This window comes from Salmo salar, chromosome ssa24 (genome assembly GCF_905237065.1).
Source record: "Salmo salar chromosome ssa24, Ssal_v3.1, whole genome shotgun sequence".
Lineage (NCBI taxonomy): Eukaryota > Metazoa > Chordata > Actinopteri > Salmoniformes > Salmonidae > Salmo > Salmo salar.
In genome coordinates, this window is record NC_059465.1 from 26,466,578 (window position 1) to 26,492,239 (window position 25,662).

General features: G+C 42.8%; 1 protein-coding gene across 2 annotated transcripts in view; it reads left to right on the forward strand.

Moving 5' to 3' along the window:
* cacna1ba (calcium channel, voltage-dependent, N type, alpha 1B subunit, a) overlaps nucleotides 1-25,662 on the forward strand; it is a 166,166-nt gene that overhangs the window by 95,663 nt on the left and 44,841 nt on the right. The window contains exons 8-20 of one of the 2 annotated variants that reach the window (XM_045706959.1): nucleotides 1,682-1,797; nucleotides 2,132-2,221; nucleotides 2,940-3,023; nucleotides 4,459-4,677; nucleotides 4,900-5,012; nucleotides 5,139-5,251; nucleotides 5,377-5,508; nucleotides 17,935-18,007; nucleotides 18,127-18,244; nucleotides 23,155-23,222; nucleotides 23,674-23,780; nucleotides 24,158-24,214; nucleotides 24,953-25,015. In XM_045706959.1, the coding sequence (XP_045562915.1) occupies nucleotides 1,682-1,797; nucleotides 2,132-2,221; nucleotides 2,940-3,023; nucleotides 4,459-4,677; nucleotides 4,900-5,012; nucleotides 5,139-5,251; nucleotides 5,377-5,508; nucleotides 17,935-18,007; nucleotides 18,127-18,244; nucleotides 23,155-23,222; nucleotides 23,674-23,780; nucleotides 24,158-24,214; nucleotides 24,953-25,015 (1,353 nt within the window). Of the gene's footprint in view, nucleotides 1-1,681; nucleotides 1,798-2,131; nucleotides 2,222-2,939; nucleotides 3,024-4,458; nucleotides 4,678-4,899; nucleotides 5,013-5,138; nucleotides 5,252-5,376; nucleotides 5,509-17,934; nucleotides 18,008-18,126; nucleotides 18,245-23,154; nucleotides 23,223-23,673; nucleotides 23,781-24,157; nucleotides 24,215-24,952; nucleotides 25,016-25,662 lie in introns of those variants that run through there. The other variant, XM_045706958.1, reaches the window with a different exon arrangement.

Consider the following 25,662-nt stretch of genomic DNA (forward strand, 5'->3'; position numbering starts at 1 on the left):
AATTGCTTCCTTTTAGGTGGTTGTAGAATTTCTCTTTTCTGGATTTGGATAATTAGCGGGTATCGGCCTAATTCTGCTCTACATGCATTATTTTGTGTTTTATTTTGTACACCGGGATGTTTTTGCAGTCTCAATTTGGTGTTAATTCCATTTTGTGAATTCTTGGTTGGTGAGTGGACCCCAGACCTCACAACCATAAAGGGCAATGGGTTCTATAACTGATTCAAGTATTTTTAGGCAGATCCTAATTGGGATGTCGAATTGGTCCTGATGTTTAGGCCGAGGTTGGTATAGTTTTTTGTGTGTTCTAGGGCAATGGTGTCTAGATGGTATTTGTGGACCTTTCTCCCTATCTCTCTCTCTCTTTCTCCCCATCTCTGTCTCTCTTTCTCCCTATCTCTCTCTGTCTCTCTTTCTCCCTATCTCTCTCTCTCTCTCTCTCCCTGTCTCTCTCTCTCTCTCTTTCCCCCTGTCTCTCTCTCTCTCTCTCTCTTTCCCCCTGTCTCTCTCTCTCTCTCTCTCTCTCTCTCTGTGTGTCTCTGTCCTCCTCCCTCCCCTCCCCTCCCCTCCCCTCCCCTCCCCTCCCCTCCCCTCCCCTCCCTCCATCCCTCTCGTTAACAGGTCTTAAGCAGCTAGTACTACACACAGAGAAGTTGTGGGTGGAAGGAGGAAGATAAATAAAAGCATGTCCTCAACCTCCGCTACTCAATCCAGGGAGATGGCAACAGTGATGTTCTGTTTGTGGCTTCACAGTGCAGGTTAATGAGTGAGACCTCCCCCTCTTTGTCTTGGTAATCCAACCTTTACCCAATCAGCAGTAGGCCTATTTATTCCCTGGATACACCTGTATAATAATAGTTTCAATGGGCTAGATAACAAATTGTGGGTCTGTGGTTACACAAACCACCACATGCTCCTTTCAGCTTTTTTTTCATTGACTGTTTTATGGTGTGAGTGCATTCAGAACAAGCAATGATGAAAATGAATGACGCTCATTTGATTTCCAAAGTGTAATTGCATGCATTGTGTAGAGCAGTGTTTTCCAACCCTGGTCCTCCAGTACCCCCAACAGTACACATTTTTTATTGTAACCCTGAACAAGCACACCTGATTCAACTTCTCAACTAATCATTAAGACCTCAATGTGGGTGTGTTTGTCAAGGGCTACAACGAAACGGTGTACTGTTGGGGTACTCGAGGACCAGGGGTTGGGAAACACTGGTGTAGAGTGCAGTTACAGTATATGGTCCTTTACTGTACAGTGTAGGACACTTTATCTTTCAGCTAATGATCTGTGGGCCTGTGTAGGGTAAATTTTTGTTTATTAAATAGGTTTGACTATTTGTCTTTCTGCAAGGGCAACTGGGTTGCTTGTTGTTCCAAGATATCAGATTGTGTCAGAAATAGAATTGCTTCATGGTGTAACCACAGAGATCTGATGTTTTCACACACCCCTGACTTTATTGCCAATATGGACTCGCAAAATCATGCTTTTTTCATTTTTTATGTAGAGGAAGCAAAGACTAGAAGTGTCTCTCCAAAAAGTTTCACCCACAGCCAGTTCCACAGTCGGGAGGCAGAATGCTGTCAGCAGATGAGTGCTCCAGGCTCTGACCTGTAGCTACAACTGTGTGTGTTGCTCCCAGGCTTGTCCGATACGCGTGTGTGTTTGTCCCCGCAGGGAGTTTGCCAAGGAGCGTGAGCGTGTGGAGAAGAGGCAGGAGTTTCTGAAGCTTCGCAGGCAGCAGCAGATCGAGAGGGAGCTGACTGGATACCTGGAATGGATATGCAAGGCAGGTCAGACTGCCCTCTACTCCTTCTCGCTTATACTTTTAAAACTTTAACTTTACTTTAATACTTAAGTTTACTTAAATACTGCTTAAGATTTTGTTCAAGGGTTAGTTACAGGCAAATGTGAGTTGATACTATATGCAGTAATCTACCACACAATTTCTTATATCTAGCTATATGACCTAGAAATATACAGTATATTACTTTATGCTGACATAGCATTAGTCCTAGGGTTTTATGATATGTAATATTAAGTATGCTGATGGTTTGGAAATCTATGTGTGCGTGCGTGCGTGCATGCGTGTTCGTGTTATGGTGTGTGGCTATGTATTTGTTTCAGAGGAGGTGATGTTGGCAGAGGAGGACAAGCATGCTGAAGAGAAGTCTCCTCTGGATGGAGCGTGGTACAAGAGGAAACACAACAACCCAGGTGAAGGGTGTACTCGGGCCCTGAGTTAGGCTGCTCAGACCGCCTGATCTGATCAGGGAAAACTCAGGACCTTGGAGATGAGATTTGTCTGTGTTGTCTCCCTGTGTCTGCCCAGGACTGTCTTCCCAGGCTCCTCTCTGGCTGTGGCTATGTCAGGCTTTGGGCTGATGCCACCCACCCTCGCTGATCTAGATATTGTGCTGCTGCTTGTTAGCCCAGCACAGAATTAATCACAGCCCAACGAGTCTGAACCCACAGTAATTATGGGTGTTGGGGCAACATGTAAATTGGATTAGAACAGGAGAGAGGTGCACAGTGCTACAGTTCAGAGAGAGCCTGCCTGGGAGAGTGTGTGTGAGGGGGCTGTGTTGCCAGTCAAGTTTGAATGGTCTATTGCGCCAACAAGACCTAAGAGGCCTCTCATGAGATGCTGTTTCACAAGCTGTCATAAATGTGAAGGGTTCAAGTTGTGGGCTGCTTTTTTGAATGTAAGTCAGTTACCTGATGGAAGTACTGTATTAATAACCCTGTAGAGTCTAAGCCCTGTCTAAGCAGCCCATGCAAAAAACAGATATCTCTAGCTTAAACAGATGGATTTTGATGGGAATGTTTGTATTACAATTTCCACTGGGGCGTGGAAATTGTAGGCTAAGGGTTTTAATTCTCTGAGAGCCATCAGTACTGCTAACCCTACAGTATTGTTCGAATGTGTGTTCAGTGTTAAAAAGAGCCAAGAAGAGCAAGAATGACCTGATCAACGCTGAGGAGGGCGAAGACCACTTCACTGACGTCTCATCTGTTGGTAAGGCCAATGCCCGTGACCTCTGACCTCTCAACCAACCTGTTAGCTTCCACACTGCTCACTGCTGTATACTGATCTACCTATGTACTGGCTGTCTCATGTCTCTAATGTCAGTCTCAACTGCAAGTCTGGAACAATCTTTTTTCAAACTGTCCTTCGATTGAATAATGGTGCATATTAAATCATTTTGTATTTTTAGCAGTTTGTCTTTTCAGCGGTATTGGGCCAATTGCCTACAATATGTATCAATTTGGGTTGAATACTATCCTTTATAACTAAATAAGTAACTACACTTCCTATTATTCCCATTATGTGACATAATGACTCTTGGTTTTGTCTATTCTGATAGACAAGTGACCTTTAAGAAAGACTAATGACAGAAGCATCGCAATAGACTCTCATCTCCAACTGCTCTCTCCTTCTTGGCGGTTGGTTGCTAACTACTATGTGTTTGAACTCCTCAGTCCTGCTGCATGAGTGATTATTAATACTCCTCAATTAGATCTGCATCACTGCACAGTAATTAAAGGGAAATTATGTGTTTTGGCTCAGTATTAGAATCCCATAAAAAGAGAAATGACAGGGAGAAGGAGAGGGAGATGGAGGGAGAGAGAGAGTGAAAAAGAGAAAGGAAAAGGACAAGCCTAACTTGGTACTTAGTTTATGATGCTTCACACAGAGTAAAATTTGGAGATGAAAATAGCCCAGGAAATTATGATTCTCCCTCTTCTCCTGGGCCACTAACAAGATGCTAATGAAACCATTTTTCACCTTTCTTTTTTTGGTCCAGCCCCACTAATTTAAGTTACAGAGGGTTTATTATGGCACAGGGGCTGGGAGATGTCGGAGAAAGGAGGAGGGCGGTGCACAGAGTTCTTTATGGTTGCCATGAACTAGCCAGGAGGACACTGAGAAGGATACTGTCCATCTGAACAATATGATGCAGCATTATTAAAGAGAAATGTAAAGAACAATCTGCAATTGGTCATATTATAAATGACCTCTAATTTACATAGAAGTTGCTGTATTTGGCATGCTATGTTGTGGTTTGTTTTAGCCATAGTGCAGATCTGGGGTTTATTAGCTGTAATTTTGTTATATTTCCTCTCATTGTGTCTAACAATGTTTGGAGGCTGTCCCCACCAAGTGAAAACCTTCAGGTCATCAAGTTACATTAAAATGATTTTAATGAGAAATACAGTATTGATGATTATGTGACTTTATGTCCAGTGTGTGTGTGCTGTTCCCCCCACTGCTCCCCCAGGGTCTCCGTTCACCCGGGCTACTCCCCCAGGGTCTCCGTTCACCCGGGCTGCTCCCCCAGGGTCTCCGTTCACCCGGGCTGCTCCCCCAGGGTCTCCGTTCACCCGGGCTACTCCCCCAGGGTCTCCGTTCACCCGGGCTACTCCCCCAGGGTCTCCATTCACCCGGGCTACTCCCCCAGGGTCTCCGTTCACCCGGGCCAGCCTGAAGAGCAGCAAGAACGACAGTGCTTCCTACTTCCGGAGGAAAGAGAAGCGGCTCCGCTTCACCATCAGACGCCTGGTCAAGGCCCAGAGCTTCTATTGGACAGTCCTGTGTCTGGTGGGCCTCAACACACTGTGTGTGGCCATCGTCCATTATGACCAGCCTGAGTGGCTCACCTATGCGCTGTGTAAGTCCTGCCCAATGCCCCGCCTGCATGGGAGGGAATACTGTACATTATCATTGATTTCCCCACCAACACCAACCAAACCTGTCATTCTATTTATTTGTTGTTTGTACAATGCAATCTATAGTGTATTAGTCGTATTTAATCAGTGCCTTCACTTCAGACATCAGGGTGAAGACATATTTGACTCTGAATTTATCTGTGTGTTTTACCTCTCCCTGGCAGATTTGGCAGAGTTTGTATTCCTGGGCTTGTTTCTGACTGAGATGTCCATGAAAATGTATGGACTAGGACCTAGGAACTACTTCCATTCCTCTTTCAATTGTTTTGATTTTGGAGTGAGTGAAACTAAAATTCAATCAAACCGGCGCTGCTGAAAACTGTATTGTAGAGAATTACATTACACTGCATTGCATTAAGGAGAACCACATTTTAAGTAGTAATTCAATATACTCTCCTTCCAGGTGATTATAGGCAGTATTTTTGAGGTGATCTGGGCAGTTGTGAAACCTGGGGCCTCCTACGGCATCAGCGTCCTGCGAGCTCTCCGTCTGCTCAGGATTTTCAAAGTCACCAAGTGAGTGATCTGTTACGCTGTCATCCAAAACATGACATGATAACTTTACATGACACAATCTTATACATGTAGCGCTATCCTCTCCTTATTCGCCCTCTTCGTCCTTCTGCACTATGTCCCTGAAGGTACTGGAACTCTTTGAGGAACCTGGTGGTCTCTTTACTCAACTCCATGAAGTCCATTATCAGCCTGCTCTTCCTCCTCTTCCTCTTCATCGTGGTGTTCGCCCTACTGGGCATGCAGCTCTTTGGGGGAATGTGAGTCAACCTCCAGTGCCTCTCATAGTATTGAATTTAATTTAATTGATTTGGCTAACAGACACATACAACAAAATGTACAATATGGACCCAGAGGATATCACTTAAGTGTTAACCTCTATGGGCTATGTGGGACGCAAGCGTCCCACCCCTGGTACACCCAATCAACAACAGGTGAAATATCAAGAGCGCCAAATTTGAAAACAATTAAATGTCATAATTCAAATTTCTCAAACATACAACTATCTTACACCCTTTGAAAGATAAACATCTCCTTAATCTAACCACGTTGTCCGATTTCAAAAAGGCTTTACGGCAAAAGCATAAAGTTAGATTATGTTAGGAGAGTACATTGACAATAGCTGTGTGTAATGTTTTGTCAATTCAAAGACAGGCGTCACCAAAAGCAGAAAACCAGCTAAAATGATGCACTAACCTTTGACAATCTCCATCAGATGACACTCCTAGGACATTATGTTAGACAATGCATGCATTTTTTGTTCTATCAAGTTCATATTTATATCCAAAAACAGCGTTTTACTATGGCGTTGATGTTGAGGAAATCGTTTCCCTCCAATAACCGCCAGTCAAGCAGCACAACAAATTAAATAATTACTATTCGAAAACATTGGTAAAATATTATATTGTCATTCAAAGAATTATAGATTTACATCTCTTGAACGCAACCGGATTGCCAGATTTAAAAATAACCTTACTGGGAAATCACACTTTGCAATAATCTGAGCACTGCGCCCAGAAAAATACGCTTTGCGATACAGACTAACCGCCATGTTGGAGAGATCGAAAATACTATGTAAATAATCCATTACCTTTGATTCTCTTCATCAGATGTCACTTCCAGGAATCCCAGGTCCATAACAAATGTAGTTTTGTTAGAAAAAGCTCATAATTTATGTCCAAAAAGCTCAGTGTTGTTAGCACATGATCTATGCCAGCCGGACTTCTCGTCATGAACGAGGGGAAAAAAAATATTTACGTTCGTTCAAACATGTCAAACGTTGTATAGCATAAATCATTAGTGCCTTTTTTAACCAGAACATGAATAATATTCAAGGCGGACGTTTGCATTCTCTTTTAAAACGTTTTGGAACGAGAGTACCCAACATGAACTCGCGCGCCAAAGTCTAATCGGCCACCACCGTTCCAAGGCTCTTGTTCGCTCAGTTCTCACAGTATAAGACTCAAAACACTTTCTAAAGACTGGTGATATCTAGTGGAAGCCATAGGAAGTGCTCAACAATTAATAAGCCCCTGTGTGTTTCAATGGCATAGGCTTAAAGGTAATTCAACACATCAGGTATCCACTTCCTGTCAGAATTTGTCTCAGGGTTTTGACTGCCATATGAGTTCTGTTATACTTACAGACACCATTCAAACAGTTTTAGAAAATTCAGAGTGTTTTCTATCCAAACCTGAACCATAATATGCATATTCTAGCTTCTGAGTTGGTGTAGGAGGCAGTTAAAAATGGGCACATATTTTTTTCAAAATTCTCAATACTGCCCCCTAGCCCCAAGAGGTTTTAATTAAAACGCTTGTTTCCAAAGTGGTCATCGATGGTAAAAAGGTCCTGTCCAGAACACGCACTGTACTGTAATACCCATTAGCCAGTTGTATTATTGTTAGCATTACCATTTAGCTTGTAATGTAATATAGATGCAAGTTGTTTTTACTACATTACATTGTTGCTCTAGTACAGGTATTCCCAAACTGGTATTCCCAAACTGGTATTCCCAAACTGGGGTACCCCCAGGGGTACACGCAATGCTGTTGGGGGTACACCAAATAAAAAAATGTGACTCACATAAAGTATATATATGTGTATATGTATATATATATATATATATAAAAATCTTCACATTTTCAAACAGTCCATTTATGTTTTCCAATGGGGCTATACATTTGCGTGAGGTTATTTTCTCGCCTGAGTAGCCTCGTTTCACTGCCAAAAAATAAAATGAAACCATCTAGTGTTCAGCGAAATAAGATCACAATGTCAAATACAGGTAGCCTAGTCAAATAATTAACATCCAATCACATTAACCGTTACTCTCTCGTGGGAATTACACTAACGGTCCTTATGTAGCTGCTGCTCATTCTGTTGGAATGGATAAATTGGATAAATTATTTAAAAAAGTAGGGCCCGCGTCCATAGAGACACATACCAGCTCTACTGGTAGTACTGCTACTACCGGCAGTACTACACCTGCACCTGTCAACGACAAGTTGTTCTGCTTCCACGAGCACATCCAATGCTAGTATCAGTCATTTTACATTTGTTGTTAGCCAAGCTAGAATGGACACTGACAGTTGTGAATCTGATGCAGCCGAAGAGCTACTGCCCACTTACCCGGGAAAGCACCGAACAACAGACAGAGACGTTGGACCATCGAAGAGGCGCCGGAGAAGATGGCAGATGATTTACGTGCCTCCAGCCAATTGTGTTTTTTTGTTCGCTTATTTGCGTTGTATGTAACTTTTTTTTTCTTATTTTGTACATAAGGTTGCCACTACTGTCTCTTATGACCGAAAATATCTTCTAGACATCAGAACTGCAATTACTCACCAGTAAGACTAGCAGAATCCTCTTTTTCCTTTCCCGAATCTCTGACGAGCCCGACGCGAAGGATACGCTGCTTCCTCAGGAACAGGCCCCGATCCCCGTGATCTGCATGAAGAGGAGGCAGAGAAACAGGGCAGAAGGTCCGGCTGCCTTCTGAGAATTTGCAGGCGATCGAATAAACACCCACTTCCCTCCATTCTGCTAGCAAACGTGCAATCTTTGGACAATAAAATCGACTAGTTACGTGGAAGATTAAACTACCAACAGGACATTAAAAAATGTAACATCTTATGCTTCACGGAGTCGTGGCTGAACGACGACAACATCAACATACAGCTGGCAGGTTATACGAAGTACCGGCAGGATAGAACAGTGGCGTCTGGTAGGACAAAGGGCTGTGGTCTATGTATTTTTGTAAACAACAGCTGGTGCACGATATCTAAGGAAGTCTCGAGCTATTGCTCGCCTGAGGTAGAGTATCTCATGATAAGCTGTGGACCACACAACCTACCGAGAGTTTACATACCACCACAGTCAGAGGCTGGCACTAAGACAGCATTGAATGAGCTGTATTCCGCCATAAGCAAACAAGAAAATGCTCACCCAGAGGCGGCGCTCCTAGTTGCTGGTGACTTTAATGCAGGGAAAGTTAAATCTGTTTTACCATATTTCTATCACCATGTTAAATGTGCAACCAGAGGAAAAATAACTCTGGATCACCTATACTCCACACACAGAGACGCATACAAAGCTCTCCCTCGCCCTCCATTTGGCAAATCTGACCATAATTCTATCCTCCTGATTCCTGCTTACAAGCAAAAATTTAAGCAGGAAGCACCAGTGACTAGATCAATAAAAAGTGGTCAGATAAAGGAAATGCTAAGCTACAGAACTGTTTTGCTAGTACAGACTGGAATATGTTCCGGGATTACTCCGATGGCATTGAGGAGTACACCACATCAGTCATTGGCTTCATCAATAAGTGTATCGAAGACGTCGTCCCCACAGTGACTGTACGTACATACCCCAACCAGAAGCCATGGAATACAGGCAGCATCCACACTGAGCTAAAGGCTAGAGCTGCTGCTTTCAAGGAGCAGGACTCTAACCCGGAAGCTGATAAGAAATCCCGCTATGTCCTCCGACGAACCATCAAACAGGCAAAGCGTCAATACAGGACTAAGATCGAATCGTACAACACCGGCTCTGACGCTCGTCGGATGTGGCAGGGCTTGCAAACCATTACAGACTACAAGGGGAAGCACAGCCGAGAGCTGCCCAGTGACACGAGCCTACCAGACGAGCTAAACTACTTCTATGCTCGCTTCGAGGCAAACAACACTGAAACATGCATGAGAGCACCAGTTGTTCCGGAAGAGTGTGTGATCTCGCTCTCCACAGCCGATGTGAGTAAGACCTTTAAACAGATCAACATTCACAAGGCCGCAGGGCCAGATGGATTACCAGGATGTGTACTGTAAGCATACGCTGACCAACTGGCAAGTGTCTTCACTGACATTATCAATGTTTGAGTCTGTAATACCAAGAAGTTTCAAGCAGACCACCATAGTCCCTGTGCCCAAGAACATTAAGGTAACCTGCCTAAACGACTACCGACCCGTAGCACACACTTCTGTAGCCATGAAGTGCCTTGAAAGACTGGTCATGGCTCACATCAACACCATCATCACAGAAACCCTAGACCCACCCGAATTTGCATACCGCCCCAACAGATCCACAGATGATGCAATCTCCATTGCACTCCACAGTGCCCTTTCCCACCTGGACAAAAGGAACACCTATGTGAGAATGCTGTTAATTGACTACAGCTCAGCGTTCAACAGCTCAAAGCTCATCAATAAGCTAAGGACTCTGGGACTAAACACCTCCCTCTGCAACTGGATCCTGGACTTCCTGTTCACTCATTACTGCACTACTCCAACACCATCATTAAATTTGCCGATGACACAACAGTGGTAGGCCTTTGTTAAAGCAAGGCCCCTGAAATCTCGTGTATTTTCTGCGCTATGCAATGATATGGGCAGCGACCATATAACGCTTTTACAACAGGCAGAAATGCGCTTGTTAACCTCTCTGGGCTAGGCGGGACGAATTCGTCCCACCTACGTAACAGCCACTTGAAGCCTGTGGCGCGATTTTCAAAACCTTAAAAATCCTATTACTTCAATTTCTCAAACATATGACTATTTTACAGCTATTTAAAGACAACACTCTCGTTAATCTAACCACACTGTCCTATTTCAAAAAGGCTTTACAACGAAAGCAAAACATTCGATTATGTCAGCAGAGTACCAAGCCAGAAATAATCAGACACCCATTTTTCAAGCTAGCATATAATGTCACAAAAACCCAGAAGACAGCTAAATGCAGCACTCACCTTTGATGATCTTCATCAGATGACAACCCTAGGACATTATGTTATACAATACATGCATGTTTTGTTCAATCAAGTTCATATTTATATCAAAAAACAGCTTTTTACATTAGCATGTGACGTTCAGAACTAGCAAACTTCCTGGGAATTTGCTAACATTTTACTAAATTACTCACGATAAACATTCACAAAAAGCATAACAATTATTTTAAGAATTATAGATACAGACCTCCTCTATGCACTCGATATGTCCGATTTTAAAATAGCTTTTTGGTGAAAGCACATTTTGCAATATTCTAAGTACATAGCCCAGGCATCACGGGCTAGCTATTTAGACACCCGGCAAGTTTAGCACTCACCATAATCATATTTACTATTATAAAAGTTTGATTACCTTTTGTTGTCTTCGTCAGAATGCACTCCCAGGACTGCTACTTCAATAACAAATGTTGGTTTGGTCCAAAATAATCCATCGTTATATCCGAATAGCGGCGTTTTGTTCGTGCGTTCCAGACACTATCCGAAATGGTAAAGAAGGGTCGGGCGCATGGCGCAATTCGTGACAAAAAAATTCTAAATATTCCATTACCGTACTTCGAAGCATGTCAACCGCTGTTTAAAATCAATTTTTACGACATTTTTCTCGTAGAAAAGCGATAATATTCCGACAGGGAATCTCCTTTTCGGCAAACAGAGGAAAAAATCACAAAGGCGGGGGCGGTCGGGTCACACGCCTAAGCCCAGAGTCCCTTGATCGGCCACTTGAGAAAGGCGATCAAGTGTTTCAGCCTGGGGCTGGGATGACGACATTCAGGTTTTTCCCGGGCTCTGAGCGCCTATGGACGACGTAGGAAGTGTCACGTTAGAGCAGAGATCCTTAGTAAAAGATAGAGATGGAAAAGAAGTTCAAGAAATGGTCAGACAGGCCACTTCCTGTAAAGGAATCTCTCAGGTTTTGACCTGCCATTTGAGTTCTGTTATACTCACAGACACCATTCAAACAGTTTTAGAAACTTTAGGGTGTTTTCTATCCATATGTAATAAGTATATGCATATTCTAGTTACTGGGTAGGAGTGGTAACCAGATTAAATCGGGTATGTTTTTTATCCAGCCGTGTCAATACTGCCCCCTAGCCCTAACAGGTTAACAAGGGGAAAAGTATTGACACATTTTTTTTAATTGAGAGACGAGCTTAAAGTTTTCTTTACTGACCAAAATGTTCACTTGTCTGACCGCTTGCATGATGACGAGTTTCTCACACGACTGGCCTATCTGGGTGATGTTTTTTCTCACCGGAATGATCTGAATCTAGGATTACTGGGACTCTCCGCAACTATATTAAATGTGCAGGACAAAATTGAGGTTATGATTAAGAAGTTGGAGCTCTTCTCTGTCTTTCCATCATTGTATGATTTTTTGTGTGCAAATTAACTCAAGCTTACGGACAATGTCAAATGTGATTTAGCGAAGCACCTGAGTGAGTTGGTTGCGCAATTATGCAGGTACTTTCCCGAAACGGATGACACACACAACTGGATTCGTTATCCCTTTCTTGCCCTGCCTCCAGTCCACTTACCGATATCTGAACAAGAGAGCCTCATCGAAATTGCAATAAGCGGTTCTGTGAAAATTGGATTTAATCAGAAGCCACTGCCAGATTTCTGGATTGGGCTGCGCTCAGTATCCTGCTTTGGCAAATCGCGCTTTTGAGACACTGATGCCCTTTGCGACCACGTACCTATGTGAGAGTGGATTCTCAGCCCTCACTAGCATGAAAACTAAATACAGGCACAGACTGTGTTGGAAATGATTTAAGACTGAGACTCTCTCCAATACAACCCAACGTTGCAGAGTTATGTGCATCCTTTCAAGCACACCCTTCTCATTGACCTGTGGTGAGTTATTCACCATTTTTGATCAACAAATAAAGTTTTATATGTAAGATGGCTAAATTAAGAGCAAAATTATTGATTATTATTATATTATTTGTGCCCTGGTCCTATAAGAGCTCTTTGTCACTTCTCACGAGCCAGGTAGTAACAAAAACTCACACTCATTATTATTTTAAATAAATGTATCGTATGGTGTATGTGTGTGGCAGGCTTACAATGATGGCAAAAAACAACATTTGAAAGTGCTCTAACCCTGGTGCTAGAGGGGGTGCTGGAGCTGGAGGTTGAATGTTTGAAGGGGTACGGGACTATAAAAAGTTTGGGAACCACTGCTCTAGTATTATGGAAAGCAGAGTGAGTAACAGTGTGGATGGAGTAGCAGTATGGAAAGGAGAGGTTTTCATTACTCCGCTCTATGAATTATTGATCCCACTCAGAAACAGAGTAGATGGTCTCTCTGTTTTTCAGCTTCAGCTGTGATAATAATAATAATCCATTTAATGCGAAAACACTCCAGTCATGTGATCTAAATGCACAAAGCGCAGGCAGAGAGGACATTATAAACAAATAGATGCATGCAGCTGATCCAGAGAGAAATTAGGCTTGGCATGCCTTGTCATGTGAGCCTGAGAATATGAACTACAGTAGAATCACTCCCTTGCTGACATAATGGAAGCAGGATTTGTGTGTTGTTCAGGCTCTTTCAGTGCAGTGTTCAGTCAGGCTCTGTGTTGTTCAGGCTATTCTAGTGCCGTGTTCAATCAGACTGTGTTGTTCAAGCTATTTCAGTGCAGTGTTCAGTCAGTGTGTGTGTTTTCAGGCCCTTTCAGTGCGGTGTTCAATCAGGATATGTGTTGTTCCGGACCTTCCAGTGCAGTGTTCCGTTTGTGTTGTTCATGCTCTTCCTGTGCAGTGTTCAGTCAGTCTGTGCTGTTCAGGCTCTTTCAGTGCAGTGTTCAGTCTGTGTGTGTTGTCCAGGCCCTTCCAGTCCAGTGTCCAGTCTGTATTGTTCATGCTCTTTCAGTGCAGTGTTCAGTCTGTGTTGTTCAATCTCTTTCAGTGCAGTGTTCAGTCTGTGTTGTTCAGGCTCTTTCCGTTCAATGTTCAGTAAGGATGTGTGTTGTTCAGGCTCTTCCAGTGCAGTGTTCAGTCAGAATATGTGTTGTTCAGGCTCTTCTAGTGCAGTGTTAAATCAGGCTGTGTGTTGTTTAGGCTCTTTCAGTGCAGTGTTCAGTCTGTGTTATTCAGGCTCTTTCAGTGCAGTGTTCAGTCAATCTGTTGTTCATTCTCTTTCAGTGCAGTGTTCAGTCAGTGTGTGTGTTTTCAGGCCCTTTTAGTGAGGTGTTCAATCAGGATGGGTGTTGTTCAGGCCCTTCCAGTGCAGTGTTCAGTCAGTATAAGGTGTGCAGGGCCTTCCAGTGCAGTGTTCCATCTGTGTTGTTCAGGACCTTCCAGTGCAGTGTTCAGTCTGTGTTGTTCAGGCTCTTCCAGTGCAGTGTTCAATCAAAAATATACTAAGGACTAGTTGTTGTGAAGCTGCTTCACACATCCAGATCCAGCCAAAGCCTGACCCCTCAAAGCTGTTCAGGAAATACAGTACCATTCAACAGTTTGGACACACCTACTCATTCAAGGGGTTTTCTTTATTTTTACTATTTCCTACATTGTAGAATAATAGTGAAGACATCAAATTTGTGAAATAACACATGGAATCATGTAGTAAACAAAAAAGTGTTAAACAAATCAAAATATATTTTATATTTGAGATTATTCAAAGAAGACACCTTTTGCCTTGATGACAGCTTTGCACACTCTTGGCATTCTTTCAACCAGCTTCATGAGGAAGTCACCTGGAATACCTTGTCACAACACAACTGATTCCAGGTGACTTACTCATGAAGCTGACTGAGAGAATACCAAGAGTGTGCAAAGCTGTCATCAAGGCAAAGGGTGGCTACTTTGAAGAATCTCATATATATTTATTTTTTGTATTATTTAAAAAAAAATGTTTAACACTTTTTTTGGTTACTACATGATTCCATATGTGTTATTTAATAGTTTTGATGTCTTCAGTATTATTCTACAATGTAGAAAATAGTAAAAATAAAGAAAAGCCCTGGAATGAGTAGGTGTGTCCAAACTTTTGACTGGTACTGTATATGCTAGACAAATCGACTTGAGCTGAGGTACTCCATCCAGGTGCATGAATCATTATGCATTATGCACTTTGAATATCATCTACACTGAGCGTACAAAACATTAGGAATACCTTCTTAATATTGAGTTGCACCCCCTTTTGCCCTCAGAAGAATGTCAATTTGTCAGGGCATGGACTCTACAAGCAGTCAAAGCGTTCCAAAGGGATGCTGGCTCCAATGCTTCCCACAGTTGTGTTAAGTTGGCTGGATGTCCTTTGGTTGGTGGACCATTCCTGATACACACAGGAAACTGTTGAGCGTGAAAAACCTACTACCATACCCCTTTCAAAGGCACTTAAATATTTTGTCTTGCCCATTCACCCTCTAAATGGCACACATACAAAATCCATGTCTCAATTGTCTCAAGGCTTAAAAATCTTTCTTTAACTTGTCTCCTCCCCTTCATGTACACTGATTGAAGTGGATTTAACAAGTGATCTCAATAAGGAATCATAGCTTTCACCTGGATTCACCTGATCAGTGTATGTCATGGAAAGAGTAGGTGTTGTTAAGGTTTTGTATACTTAGTCTATACTCTATAGCAGGGCCTGACATTAACGCTTGTCCTCTTGTCCGGGCAAGTAAAACATTTTTAGATTTAAGTTGTCCGAATGGACAAGTAATACAAATGACAGAAAAATCACAATATCAAACAATTACTTTGATTAGAATTGGATCAGAGATGCCAACATTGGAATAATATTCAAATCTATTTTTCATGTACATACATTTAAAAAAGCCAACATGTCAGTGTAGGTGATATGCATATTGACTACAGCCTCGTGTCCAAACTGATGCTGATATGAGAGAGGCGCCTGAACGCTTTAATGAGACTTTTAATAATATGCAGTGCGTTCGGAAAGTTTTCAGACCACTTTACTTTTTCCACATTTTGTAAGTTACAGCCTTATTCTAAAATTGATGAAATGAAAAATGTTCCTCATCAATCTACACACAATCACTCATAATGACAAAGCAAAAGTGATTTTTTGAAATTTTTGCAAATGTATTACAAATATAAAACAGAAATACCTTATTTCCGTAAGTATTTGTTATTTTTCTTAAAAAAAAATTAAAAAACATTCCTTCAGTTTATTTTAGTAAATACTTTAACACTTTTTTTTTAACTGCATTGTTGGTTGTAAGTAAGCATTTCACTGTAAGGTCTACACCAAAAAACATTTGATTTGATTCAGACCCTTTGCTATGAGACTCGAAGTTGAGCTCAGGTGCACCATGTTTCCATTGATCATCCTTGAGATGTTTCTACAACTTGATTGGAGTCCACCTGTGGTAAATTGAATTGATTGGACATGATTTGGAAAGGCACACACCTGTCTATATAAGGTCCCACCGTTGACAGTGCATGTCAGAGCAAAAACCAATTCATGTGGTTGAAGGAATTGTCCGTAGAGCTCCGAGACAGGATTTTGTCCAGGCACAGATCTGGGGAAGGGTACCAAAAAAATCTGCAGCATTGAAGGTCCCCAAGAACACAGTGGCCTCCATAATTCTTAAATGGAAGAAGTTTTGTACCACCAAGACTCTTCCAAGAGCTGGCCGCCAGGCGAAACTGAGCAATCGGGGGAGAAGGGCCTTGGTCAGGGAGATGACCAAGAACCTGATGGTCACTCTGACAGAGCTCCAGAGTTCCTCTGTGGAGATGGGAGAACCTGCCAGAAGGACAACCATCTCTGCAGCACTCCACCAATCAGGCCTCTATGGTAGAGTGGCCAGACGGAAGCCACTCCTCAGTAAAAGGTACATGACAGCCCTCTTGGAGTTTGCCAAAAGGCACCTAAAGGACTCTCAGACCATGAGAAACAAGACTCTCTGGTCTGATGAAACCAAGATTGAACTTTGGCCTGAATGCCAAGTGTCACGCCTGGAGGAAACCTGGCACCATCCCTACGGTGAAGCATGGTGGTGGCAGCATCATGCTGTGGGGATGTTTTTTTAGCGGCAGGGACTGGGAGACTAGTCAGGATCGAGGGAAAGATGAACGGAGCAAAGTACAGAGAGATCCTTGATGAAAACCTGCTCCAGAGTGCTCTTGACCTCAGACTGGGGGTGAAGATTCACCTTCCAACAGGACAACGACCCTAAGCACACAGCCAAGACAACGCAGGAGTGGCTTCGGGACAAGTCTCTGAATGTCCTTGAGTGGCCCAGCCAGTGCCTGGACTTGAACCCGATCGAACATCTCTGGAGAGACCTGAAAATAGCTGTGCAGTGACGCTCCCCATCCAACCTGACAGAGCTTGAGAGGATCTACAGGGAAGAATGGGAGAAACTCCCCAAATACAGGTGTGCCAAGCTTGTAGCGTCATACCCAAGAAGACTTAAGGCTGTAATCGCTGCCAAAGATGCTTCAATAAAGTACTGAGTAAAGGGTCTGAATACTTATGTAAACGTGATATTTCAGTTTTTCTTATTTTATAAATTAGCAAACATTTCAAAAAAAACAGTTTTTGCTTTGTCATTATGGGGTATTGGCTGTAGATTGATGAGGGGGGAAAAAACTGTTGAATCCATTTTAGATAAGGCTGTAACATAATAAAATGTGGAAAAAGTCAAGGGGTCAGAATACTTTCTGAATGCACTGTAAGTACAGGCTAAACGCCAGTCATGTTTGAGAAATATAATGAAGGATAGATAATGTTTTGTACTTTCAGTGTATATTTAACATCATGCCTGTTCCAGTGAAAAGAAAAGAAACACATTTAGTGAGATGCGTACAGTATTAAATGCACACTATACCCGAAGTCACTTGTTTTAAATATTGTGTTCTATTGTATTTATCTATTATATTTGGTATTTTATCATGATTCACTTGTACAGTTGCACATATTTTACCTTACAGTAGGGTGGATTAAACAGGGTTTTATGCTGACCTGCATTGTCTTTTCTCTAGTTGGGAAACTAATGAGATATGTACTAATGAATGTCTGTATATGCACCAAGGATTTTAGCAGACAGAGAGAGAACACATTTAGTTTGCTTTCTACATCACTCTCATTGTTGGAAAGTGTAATGAGGTCCCTGTAGATTCTCACATAGCAATACAGAATATCAAGATTAGCATAAATTTATCTTCAACTCCCCATTAGCTAGGAATGTGTTCTGCTGTGAGATCAGCCTTGACGGAGAGGTTTATGTTAGCCAACCAAGCTGTTAGGGCTCTGACAGTAGCAAGATGTACTATAAATAATTTATAATATATTATTACTAAGTGTGATTCTTCTACATTTTTCAATGGTCACAAAATTGATTAGGGATTATAAAATATAGTGTGAACCTGTGTGATAGCCAGGCATAGCTCAAAGTTAACAACTAATCTGTGTTTCCTACTGCAGGTTTAATTTTGAGGAGGAGACACCAACAACAAACTTCGACACCTTTCCAGCAGCCATTCTCACAGTTTTCCAGGTGATGTTTACAAAATGCTCAATGAAGTTGTGCTTTGTTTGCCTTTTGAAAATCACTTTATATTATAATTACTGGAATACCATTAGCTAAATCCGTGACAATATGTTTGTGTCTCCTAGATACTGACAGGAGAGGACTGGAATGCAGTGATGTATCATGGGATAGAGTCCCATGGGGGCGTTCGGTGGGGAATGTTCTCCTCTATCTACTTCATCGTTCTCACCCTGTTTGGAAACTGTATCCTCTCTGGATGATCGACCTGCATTGATTAAATCAAATAAAATAGTATTTTTCACATGCTTCGTAAACAACAGGGAAATGCTTACTTATGGGCCCTTCCCAACAATGCAGAGAGAGAAAAAAGATAGTAGCACAAGGAATAAGTACACAATGAGTAACGAATGATAACTTCTCTATAAGCATCACGAGGCCTGTGATAGTAACATGATTTGGCATAGATTTGTACACTATAAGAATTTAAATATACACTGAGTATACCAAACATTAGGAACACCACCCATTTTGCCCTCAGAACAGCCTCAATTCGTCAGGGCATGGATTCTACAAGCAGTAAAAGCGTTCCACAGGGATGCTGGCCCATGTTGACTCCAGTGCTTCCCACAGTTGTGTCAAGTTGGCTGGATGTCCTTTGGTGGACCATTCTTGATACACATGGGAAACTTGAGTGTGAAAAACCCATCAGTGTTGCAGTTTTTCACACAAACCCGTGCGCCTGGCACCTACTACCAGACACTTAAATCTTTTGTCTTACCCATTCACCCCCTGAATGGCACACATACGCAATCCAATTATTCTTTAACATGTTTCCTCCCCTTCATCTACACTGATTGAAGTGGATTTAACAAGTGACATCAATAAGGGATCATAGCTTTCAGCTGGATTCACCTGGTCAGTCTATATCATGGAAAGATCAGGTGTTCTTAATGTTTTGTCTACTCAGTGTATACTGTATAGCAGGGCTTGACATTAACACTTGTCCTCTTGTCTTGGACAACAAGAATATAGATTTAAATTATCCGAAAGGAAAAGTATAAAAAAATCCTACTAAAATCACAATGTCAAACAATTACTCCGATCAGAGGCTAACATTGGAATAATATTCAAATCAATTTTTCACGTACATAAATAAAAAGCCTACATGTCAAATTGTAGGTGATATGCATATTGGCTGCAGCCTCATGTCCAAACCGATACCTTACCGTGAAGTGCTTACTTAACCAACAATGCAGTTTTAAGAAAAGATTTACTAAATACTAACAAAAAAGAAACAACACAATAAAATAATAATAACGAGGCTATATACAGGGGGTACCAAGTCAATGTGCAAAGGTACAGGTTAGTCAAGGTAATTGAGGTAATATGTACATGTAGGTAGGGGTAAAGTGACTGTGCGTAGATAATAAACAGCGAGTAGCAGCAGTGTAAAAAGGGGGTCAATGCAAATAGTCCAGGTAGCCATTTTAATAATTGTTCAGCAGGGGGTAGAAGCTGTAAAGGAGCCTTTGGATATCGACTTGGCGCTCCGGTACCGCTTGCCGTGCCATAGCAGAGAGAACAGTCTATGACAATTTGTAAGGCCTTCCACTGACACCGCCTGGTATAGAGGTCCTGGATGGCAGGAAGCTTGGCCCCAGTGATGTACTGGGCCGTACGCACTTCCTTTGTAGCGCCTTACATTCGGATGCAGAGCTGTTGCCATACCAAGCGGTGATGCAACCAGTCAGAATGCTCTCAATGGTGCAGCTGTAGCACTTTTTGAGGATCTGAGGACCCATGCCAAATCTTTTCATTCTCCTGAGGGGGAATAGGCATTGTCGTGCCCTCTTCACGGCTGTCTTGGTGTGTATGGACGATGATAGTTTGTTGCTGATGTGGACACCAAGGAACTTGAAGCTCGCGACCCGCTCCACTACAGCCCCATCAATATAAATGGGGGCGTGCTTGGCCCTGCTTTTTCTGTAGTCCACGATCAGCTCCTTTGTCTTGCTCACGTTAAAGGAGAGGTTGTTGTCCTGGCACCACACTGCCAGGACTCTGACCTCCTCCCTATAGGCTGTCTCATCATTGTGGGTGATCAGGCCTTCCACTGTTGTGTAATTGGCAAACTTAATGATGGTGTTGGAGTCGTGCTTGGCTACGCAGTCATTGGTGAACAGGGATTACAGGAGGGGACTAAGCACGCACCCCTGAGGGGCCCCTGTGTTGAGGATCAGTGTGGCAGATGTGTTGTTGCCTACTCTTTCCACCTGGGGGCGGCCCGTCAGGAAGTCCAGGATCCAGTTGCAGAGGGAGGTGTTTTGTCCCAGGGTCCTTAGCTTAGGGATGAGCTTTGAGGCACTATGGTGTTGAACACTTAGGTGTTCCTTTTGTCTAGGTGGGAAAGGGCAGTGTGGAGTTCATGTCCAGGTGGGAAAGGGCAGTGTGGAGTACAATTGAGATTGCATCATCTGTGGATCTGTTGGGGCGGTAGGCGAATTGGAATGGGTCTACGTTTTCCCGGGATGATGTTGTTGTGAGCCATGACCAGCCTTTCAAAGCACTTCATGGCTACAAGCATGAGTGCTATGGGTCGGTAGTCATTTAGGCAGGTTACCTTGGCATTCTTGGGCACAGGGACTATGGTGGTCTGCTTGAAACATGTAGGTATTACAGACTCGGTCAGGAAGGGGTTGAAAATATCAGTGAAGACACTTGCCAGTTGGTCCGTGCATGCTTTGAGTACACGTCCTGGTAATCCATATGGCTCTGCGGCCTTGTGAATGTTGACCTGTTTTAAGGTCCTACTCGCGTCGGCTACGGAGAGTGTGATCACACAGTCGTCCCGAACAGTTGGTGTTCTCGTGCATGCTTCAGTGTTGCTTGCCTCGAAGCGAGCATAGAAGGCATTTAGCTCGTCTGGTAGGCTCACGTCACTGGGCAGCTCATGACTGGATTTCCCTTTGTGATCCATAATAGTTTGCAAGCCCTGTCACATCCAACGAGCATCAGAGCCGGTGTAGTAGGATTCAATCTAAGTTCTGTATGGACACTTTCACTGTTTGATAGTTCGTCTGAGGGCATAGCGGGATTTCTCATAAGTGTCTGCATTATTGTCCACTCCTTGAAAGCGGCAGCTCTAGCCTTTAGGTCAGTGTGGATGTTGCCTGTAATCCATGGCTTCTGGTTAGGGTATATACGTACGGTCACTGTGGGGACGACATGTCATGACGTCATGTGGTGTACTCCTCAACTCCTCAATGCCATTGGATGAATCCCGGAACATATTCCAGTCTGTGCTAGCAAAACAGTCTTGTAGCTTAGCATCCATGTCATCTGACCACTTCTGTATTGAGTGAGTCACTGGTACTTCCTGCTTTAGTTTTTGCTTGTAAGCAGGAATCAGGAGGATATAATTATAGTCAAATTTGCCAAATGAATTGCGAGGGAGAGCTTTGTACCTGTCATTAGGAGCGCCGTCCCCGGCCGCTAGGTGCGACGCTTCTGGATAAAAAATGTATTGTTTGCTAATGGCCTTATACAGTTAATTTAGTGTGGTCTTAGTGCCAGAATTGGTTTGTGGTGGTAAATAGACAGCTACGAAAAATATAGATGAAAACTCTCTTCGTAGATAGTGTGGTCTATAGCTTATCATGACGTACTCTACCTCAGGGGAGCAAAACCTCAAAAGCTTGTGCGCCAGCTGTTATTGACAAATTAACACAGACTACCACCTCTCGTCTTACTGGAGGTAGCTGTTCTGTCTTGCCGATGCACAGAAAATTCAGCCAACTGTTTATCTATGTTGTAGTTCAGCCACGACTCAGTGAAACATAAAATATTACAGTTTTTAATGTCCCGTTGGTAGTATAGTCTCGAACAGAGCTCATCCAGTTTATTCTCAAGTGATTGCATGTTGGCCAATTGGAAGGAGGGTAGAAGTGGGTTACCCATTCACCAACGAATTCTCACAAGGCACCTGGATCTGCGCCTCTCTATCTCAGTCTCCTCTTCATGTGAATGAGGGGGATTGGGGCCTGGTCTGGAAGCAGCACTAAATCCTTCGTGTCAGACTCATTAAAGAAATAATCTTTGTCCAGTTCGAGGTGAGTAATTGCTTTTATGATATCCAGAAGCTCTTTTCGGTCATAGGAGATGGAAGCAGAAACATTACGTACTGTACCATAAAAGTTTCAAACAATGTGGGAAAAAACCACACAAAATAGCACAATTGGTTAGGAGCCCGTAAAACAGCAGCCATCCCCTCCGGCACCATTTTCTGTCCTATGATCTTCTATGTAGAAGAACCCCTTACCTTCTAACCACTCTTGTGTAGCTTGTAAACAAACATGTTACATGTGCAGGTTCATGAGAGTCTCAGCTTTTCATAGATAGCTTTTAACAGTTTGTAGCAGGGTTTAGTCCAAAATGTGCCGGCGGTATAGTGGAACTAATTGGGTTAAAGGCTCCTTAACAGCCTCTACCACCAAGCCATAAGACTGCTGAACAGTTAATGAAATTTGCATTGACCCCCCCCCCTCTCCTTTTTGTTATGCTGCTGCTGCTACTCGCTGTTTATTATCTATGCATGGTCACTTTAACCCTACCTACATATTACCTCAATTACCTTGACTAACCTGTACCCCCGCACACTGACTCTGTATCGGTACTACCTGTATATAGCCTCGTTATTGTAATATTTTCTTAACTCTTATTTTTTCTTAACTGGATTGTTGATTAAGGGCTTGTAACTAAGCATTTCATGGTATATTCGGCGCATGTGACAAATAAAATGTTTGATTTGAGTTAAAGGGGCAGTGTTGTATTTTGAGGCAGGCTTGAATATGCAAAGAAGCAGCGTGTAGCTTACATATTTGTCTGATTCTCTATGGTAAAAAATATAGTAATGCATTTTATTTTGTAAAGTGCTTCCTTGCATCATACAATTATGTAAAAATGGTGAAAGACCTTTTTTGGGGGGGGGGACAAGTGGCTTGAGCTTTTGGACAAGTAAAAAATCAGTCCTACTTGTTTGAAGGGAAAGTGGCAAAAAATTGTTAATGTCAAGCTCTGCTGTATAGGATGATTAGGATCCGATGTAAATATTGATTGATTGACTGTTTGAAATTACCTGACCACTCACTGATCAGACACTCTGCTCAATGTCTTCTTGGCCATTGCTGTTGACAACCTTGCAAACGCACAGGAGCTCACTAAGGTAATGGTACATAGTACTATGGTACATAGGCTTCCAGCCTCGGAAGGAGAGAGAGAGAGAGCAAGAGTTCAGCTGATGATCCATCATAAAAGTCAGCTGTCTAATCAAACGACACATGGAATTTAATCCCTGTATTTATGCTTGTTGAATTAGACAGGTAATATTCCTATTAGGATATAGAGTGCCTTGCTTTACTAGTTCCTTTACCCTGTCGTCTGGTGCTGTTCTGGGATGACGGCTGTTTGTCCTGGTCAATAACTCAAAGCAATGAATCTCCTAACTGGCTGTAGGATTTTCGACCATTAATATTTCACCTATGGGGAAGAGGCTTAAATCTTAGCGGTCACTCCAGAAAGAGTTGATGTCGTTGATTTGTTGGCTTGTGGCCATTGATGGCCCTCCTACCCACCCCTGTGTGATCTTCTTTCCTCTGTGTGTATGTGCTCCCCAGGACGAGGAGGAGCAGGAGGTGGCCATCACTAAGAAGATGGCCCTCCAGATGGTCAAGGAGGTGAAGGAGGTCAGCCCCATGTCGGCAGCTAACATCTCCATCACAGCGTAAGTCATGATCTAGCATTTGATCCAGTTTCCCCCTGCTACCCCTCTGCCCCCCCAGCACACCACACTGTCTCCCCCTCCTGAGAGATGCTCTTTTATATTATTTTAAGTTTGTCTACATGAGATGTTGTGTTGTTTGTGGCTCTATATACTGTAAGTTGTATTATCCTGTCTGTAGGCCCAGTTTTTTGTTTATTGTGTTCTGAGTTTCAAATGATTTAACCCTTCTGTTCCCAATGTCTGGTGTTTTGATAGATCATGTGTTCTCTCTTTGAGTCACTGTAGGGCTCAATGTTGTAAATGTGTGAGAAGCAGTTAGTAAAAGGCTTAAGAAGGGTCAGAGATACCTTAATACTCTGGCTCCCACCCCCACATAGGCTACACAGTATGCTGTACACAGGCCAACATGGAGCGGAGAGGGCAATGCCAGCAAGGTAATTTCATAAACAATGAGCACAGATTGAGCATGCAATGCTGTACATTCAGACACATGGTTCTGTGGTGTATACCATTGTTGGACCCCACCACTAATCTCTTTTGAGTGACAGGCACATAACATAAAATGTCATTGAGTTGCTAAATAGATAGTCCACATGAGATTTTGAGCAGATCAGTCATTATATGTGGCACTGTATCCTTGTACTGCTGTTCACCTATGTATAACACCTGCAATTAGTGTCTTCATAGTGGATGGTAGTAGGATATGTGATTCTGTCATTGTTTTAAATGTTTTGTCTTAAATGTTTCAAAGCACTGTTTTATCTTATTTTAAAAATGTGATGTAGCCATCAATTCGAGAACCTTATTAATATTTGTCTTGAGAATTTTTTCCTCCATATTTCCTCAAACTAATTATAAATGTAATGTAACTGGACTTGAAACATGGCACCTATAAATCTCTTGCACAGAGATTTCTGTCTCTGCATTGTGAGATATGACTATATTCACTATTGTCTTGGAGGTTGAACGTCTCAAAACTGCTACTATCATTCCTTTGTTTCCTCTGTCTGCTGGTCTCAAACTGAGACTCCCATTGAGTTGATGTCTAATAGGAAAGTACAGGGACAGACAGATGGATGGATGGAAAGAGGGTGTCCTGTCCTCCTTCTGACCCTGAACTCTCCCCCTCTTTTGTTCTCCCTCCCCCAACTTTTGTTTCTTTGCATGGGCAGTTTTGTAAAGCAAAGTCGAGGTGCACTCTCTCGCAGCTCGTCCGTCTGCAGCGTTAATTCACTGTGAGTGTTTACTCTCCGTTACACTTTACTTCATCACCCTCCTCCTCCTCCTCCCTAGCCTGGGTCCCATTCACTATGTACAGTAGCCAATTCTTCTATCGATATCATGCCTTTAATGTTGGGCTTGGCTGGAAACGAACACAGAGAGGAGTTGGCTAAAGCCCACACTGGACCACCAGGCTACCCCCCCTCCCCTTCCTCCGTCTCCCCCTTGACTCCCAACTGTTCTCCTAAGCATGGTGTCATACCATTATGAGTTTTCCGCTATGTTGAACTGTTGCAGATGAATGTGGAAGCCTGCCTCAGTAACGGGTGTCATGAGATGGTATGCTCATGCTGTATCTACATGTGTTTGTCATGATGGACCAGTGAATGTATTGAATACTGTACATCTGCACTTGTTGCAGTGACTGAGCTCTCCTCGTGACTCTCCCTCTCTAAAGAATAACTTCCTGCCTATACTGGGTTTACCACTCAGAGGTAGTCTGTTGTGCTGCTGGACTGGGCTGGACTGGGCTGGGTTAACAGCAAGCCCCTGCTGTGTAGAGCAGACGTTCTGTAGGGATGAGACTGAAAGCCGTTCTCACTCCCTGTCTTAATGACCCACAGCAAAGCCACTAGAAACTGTCGCTGATGTTCAGTGAGTC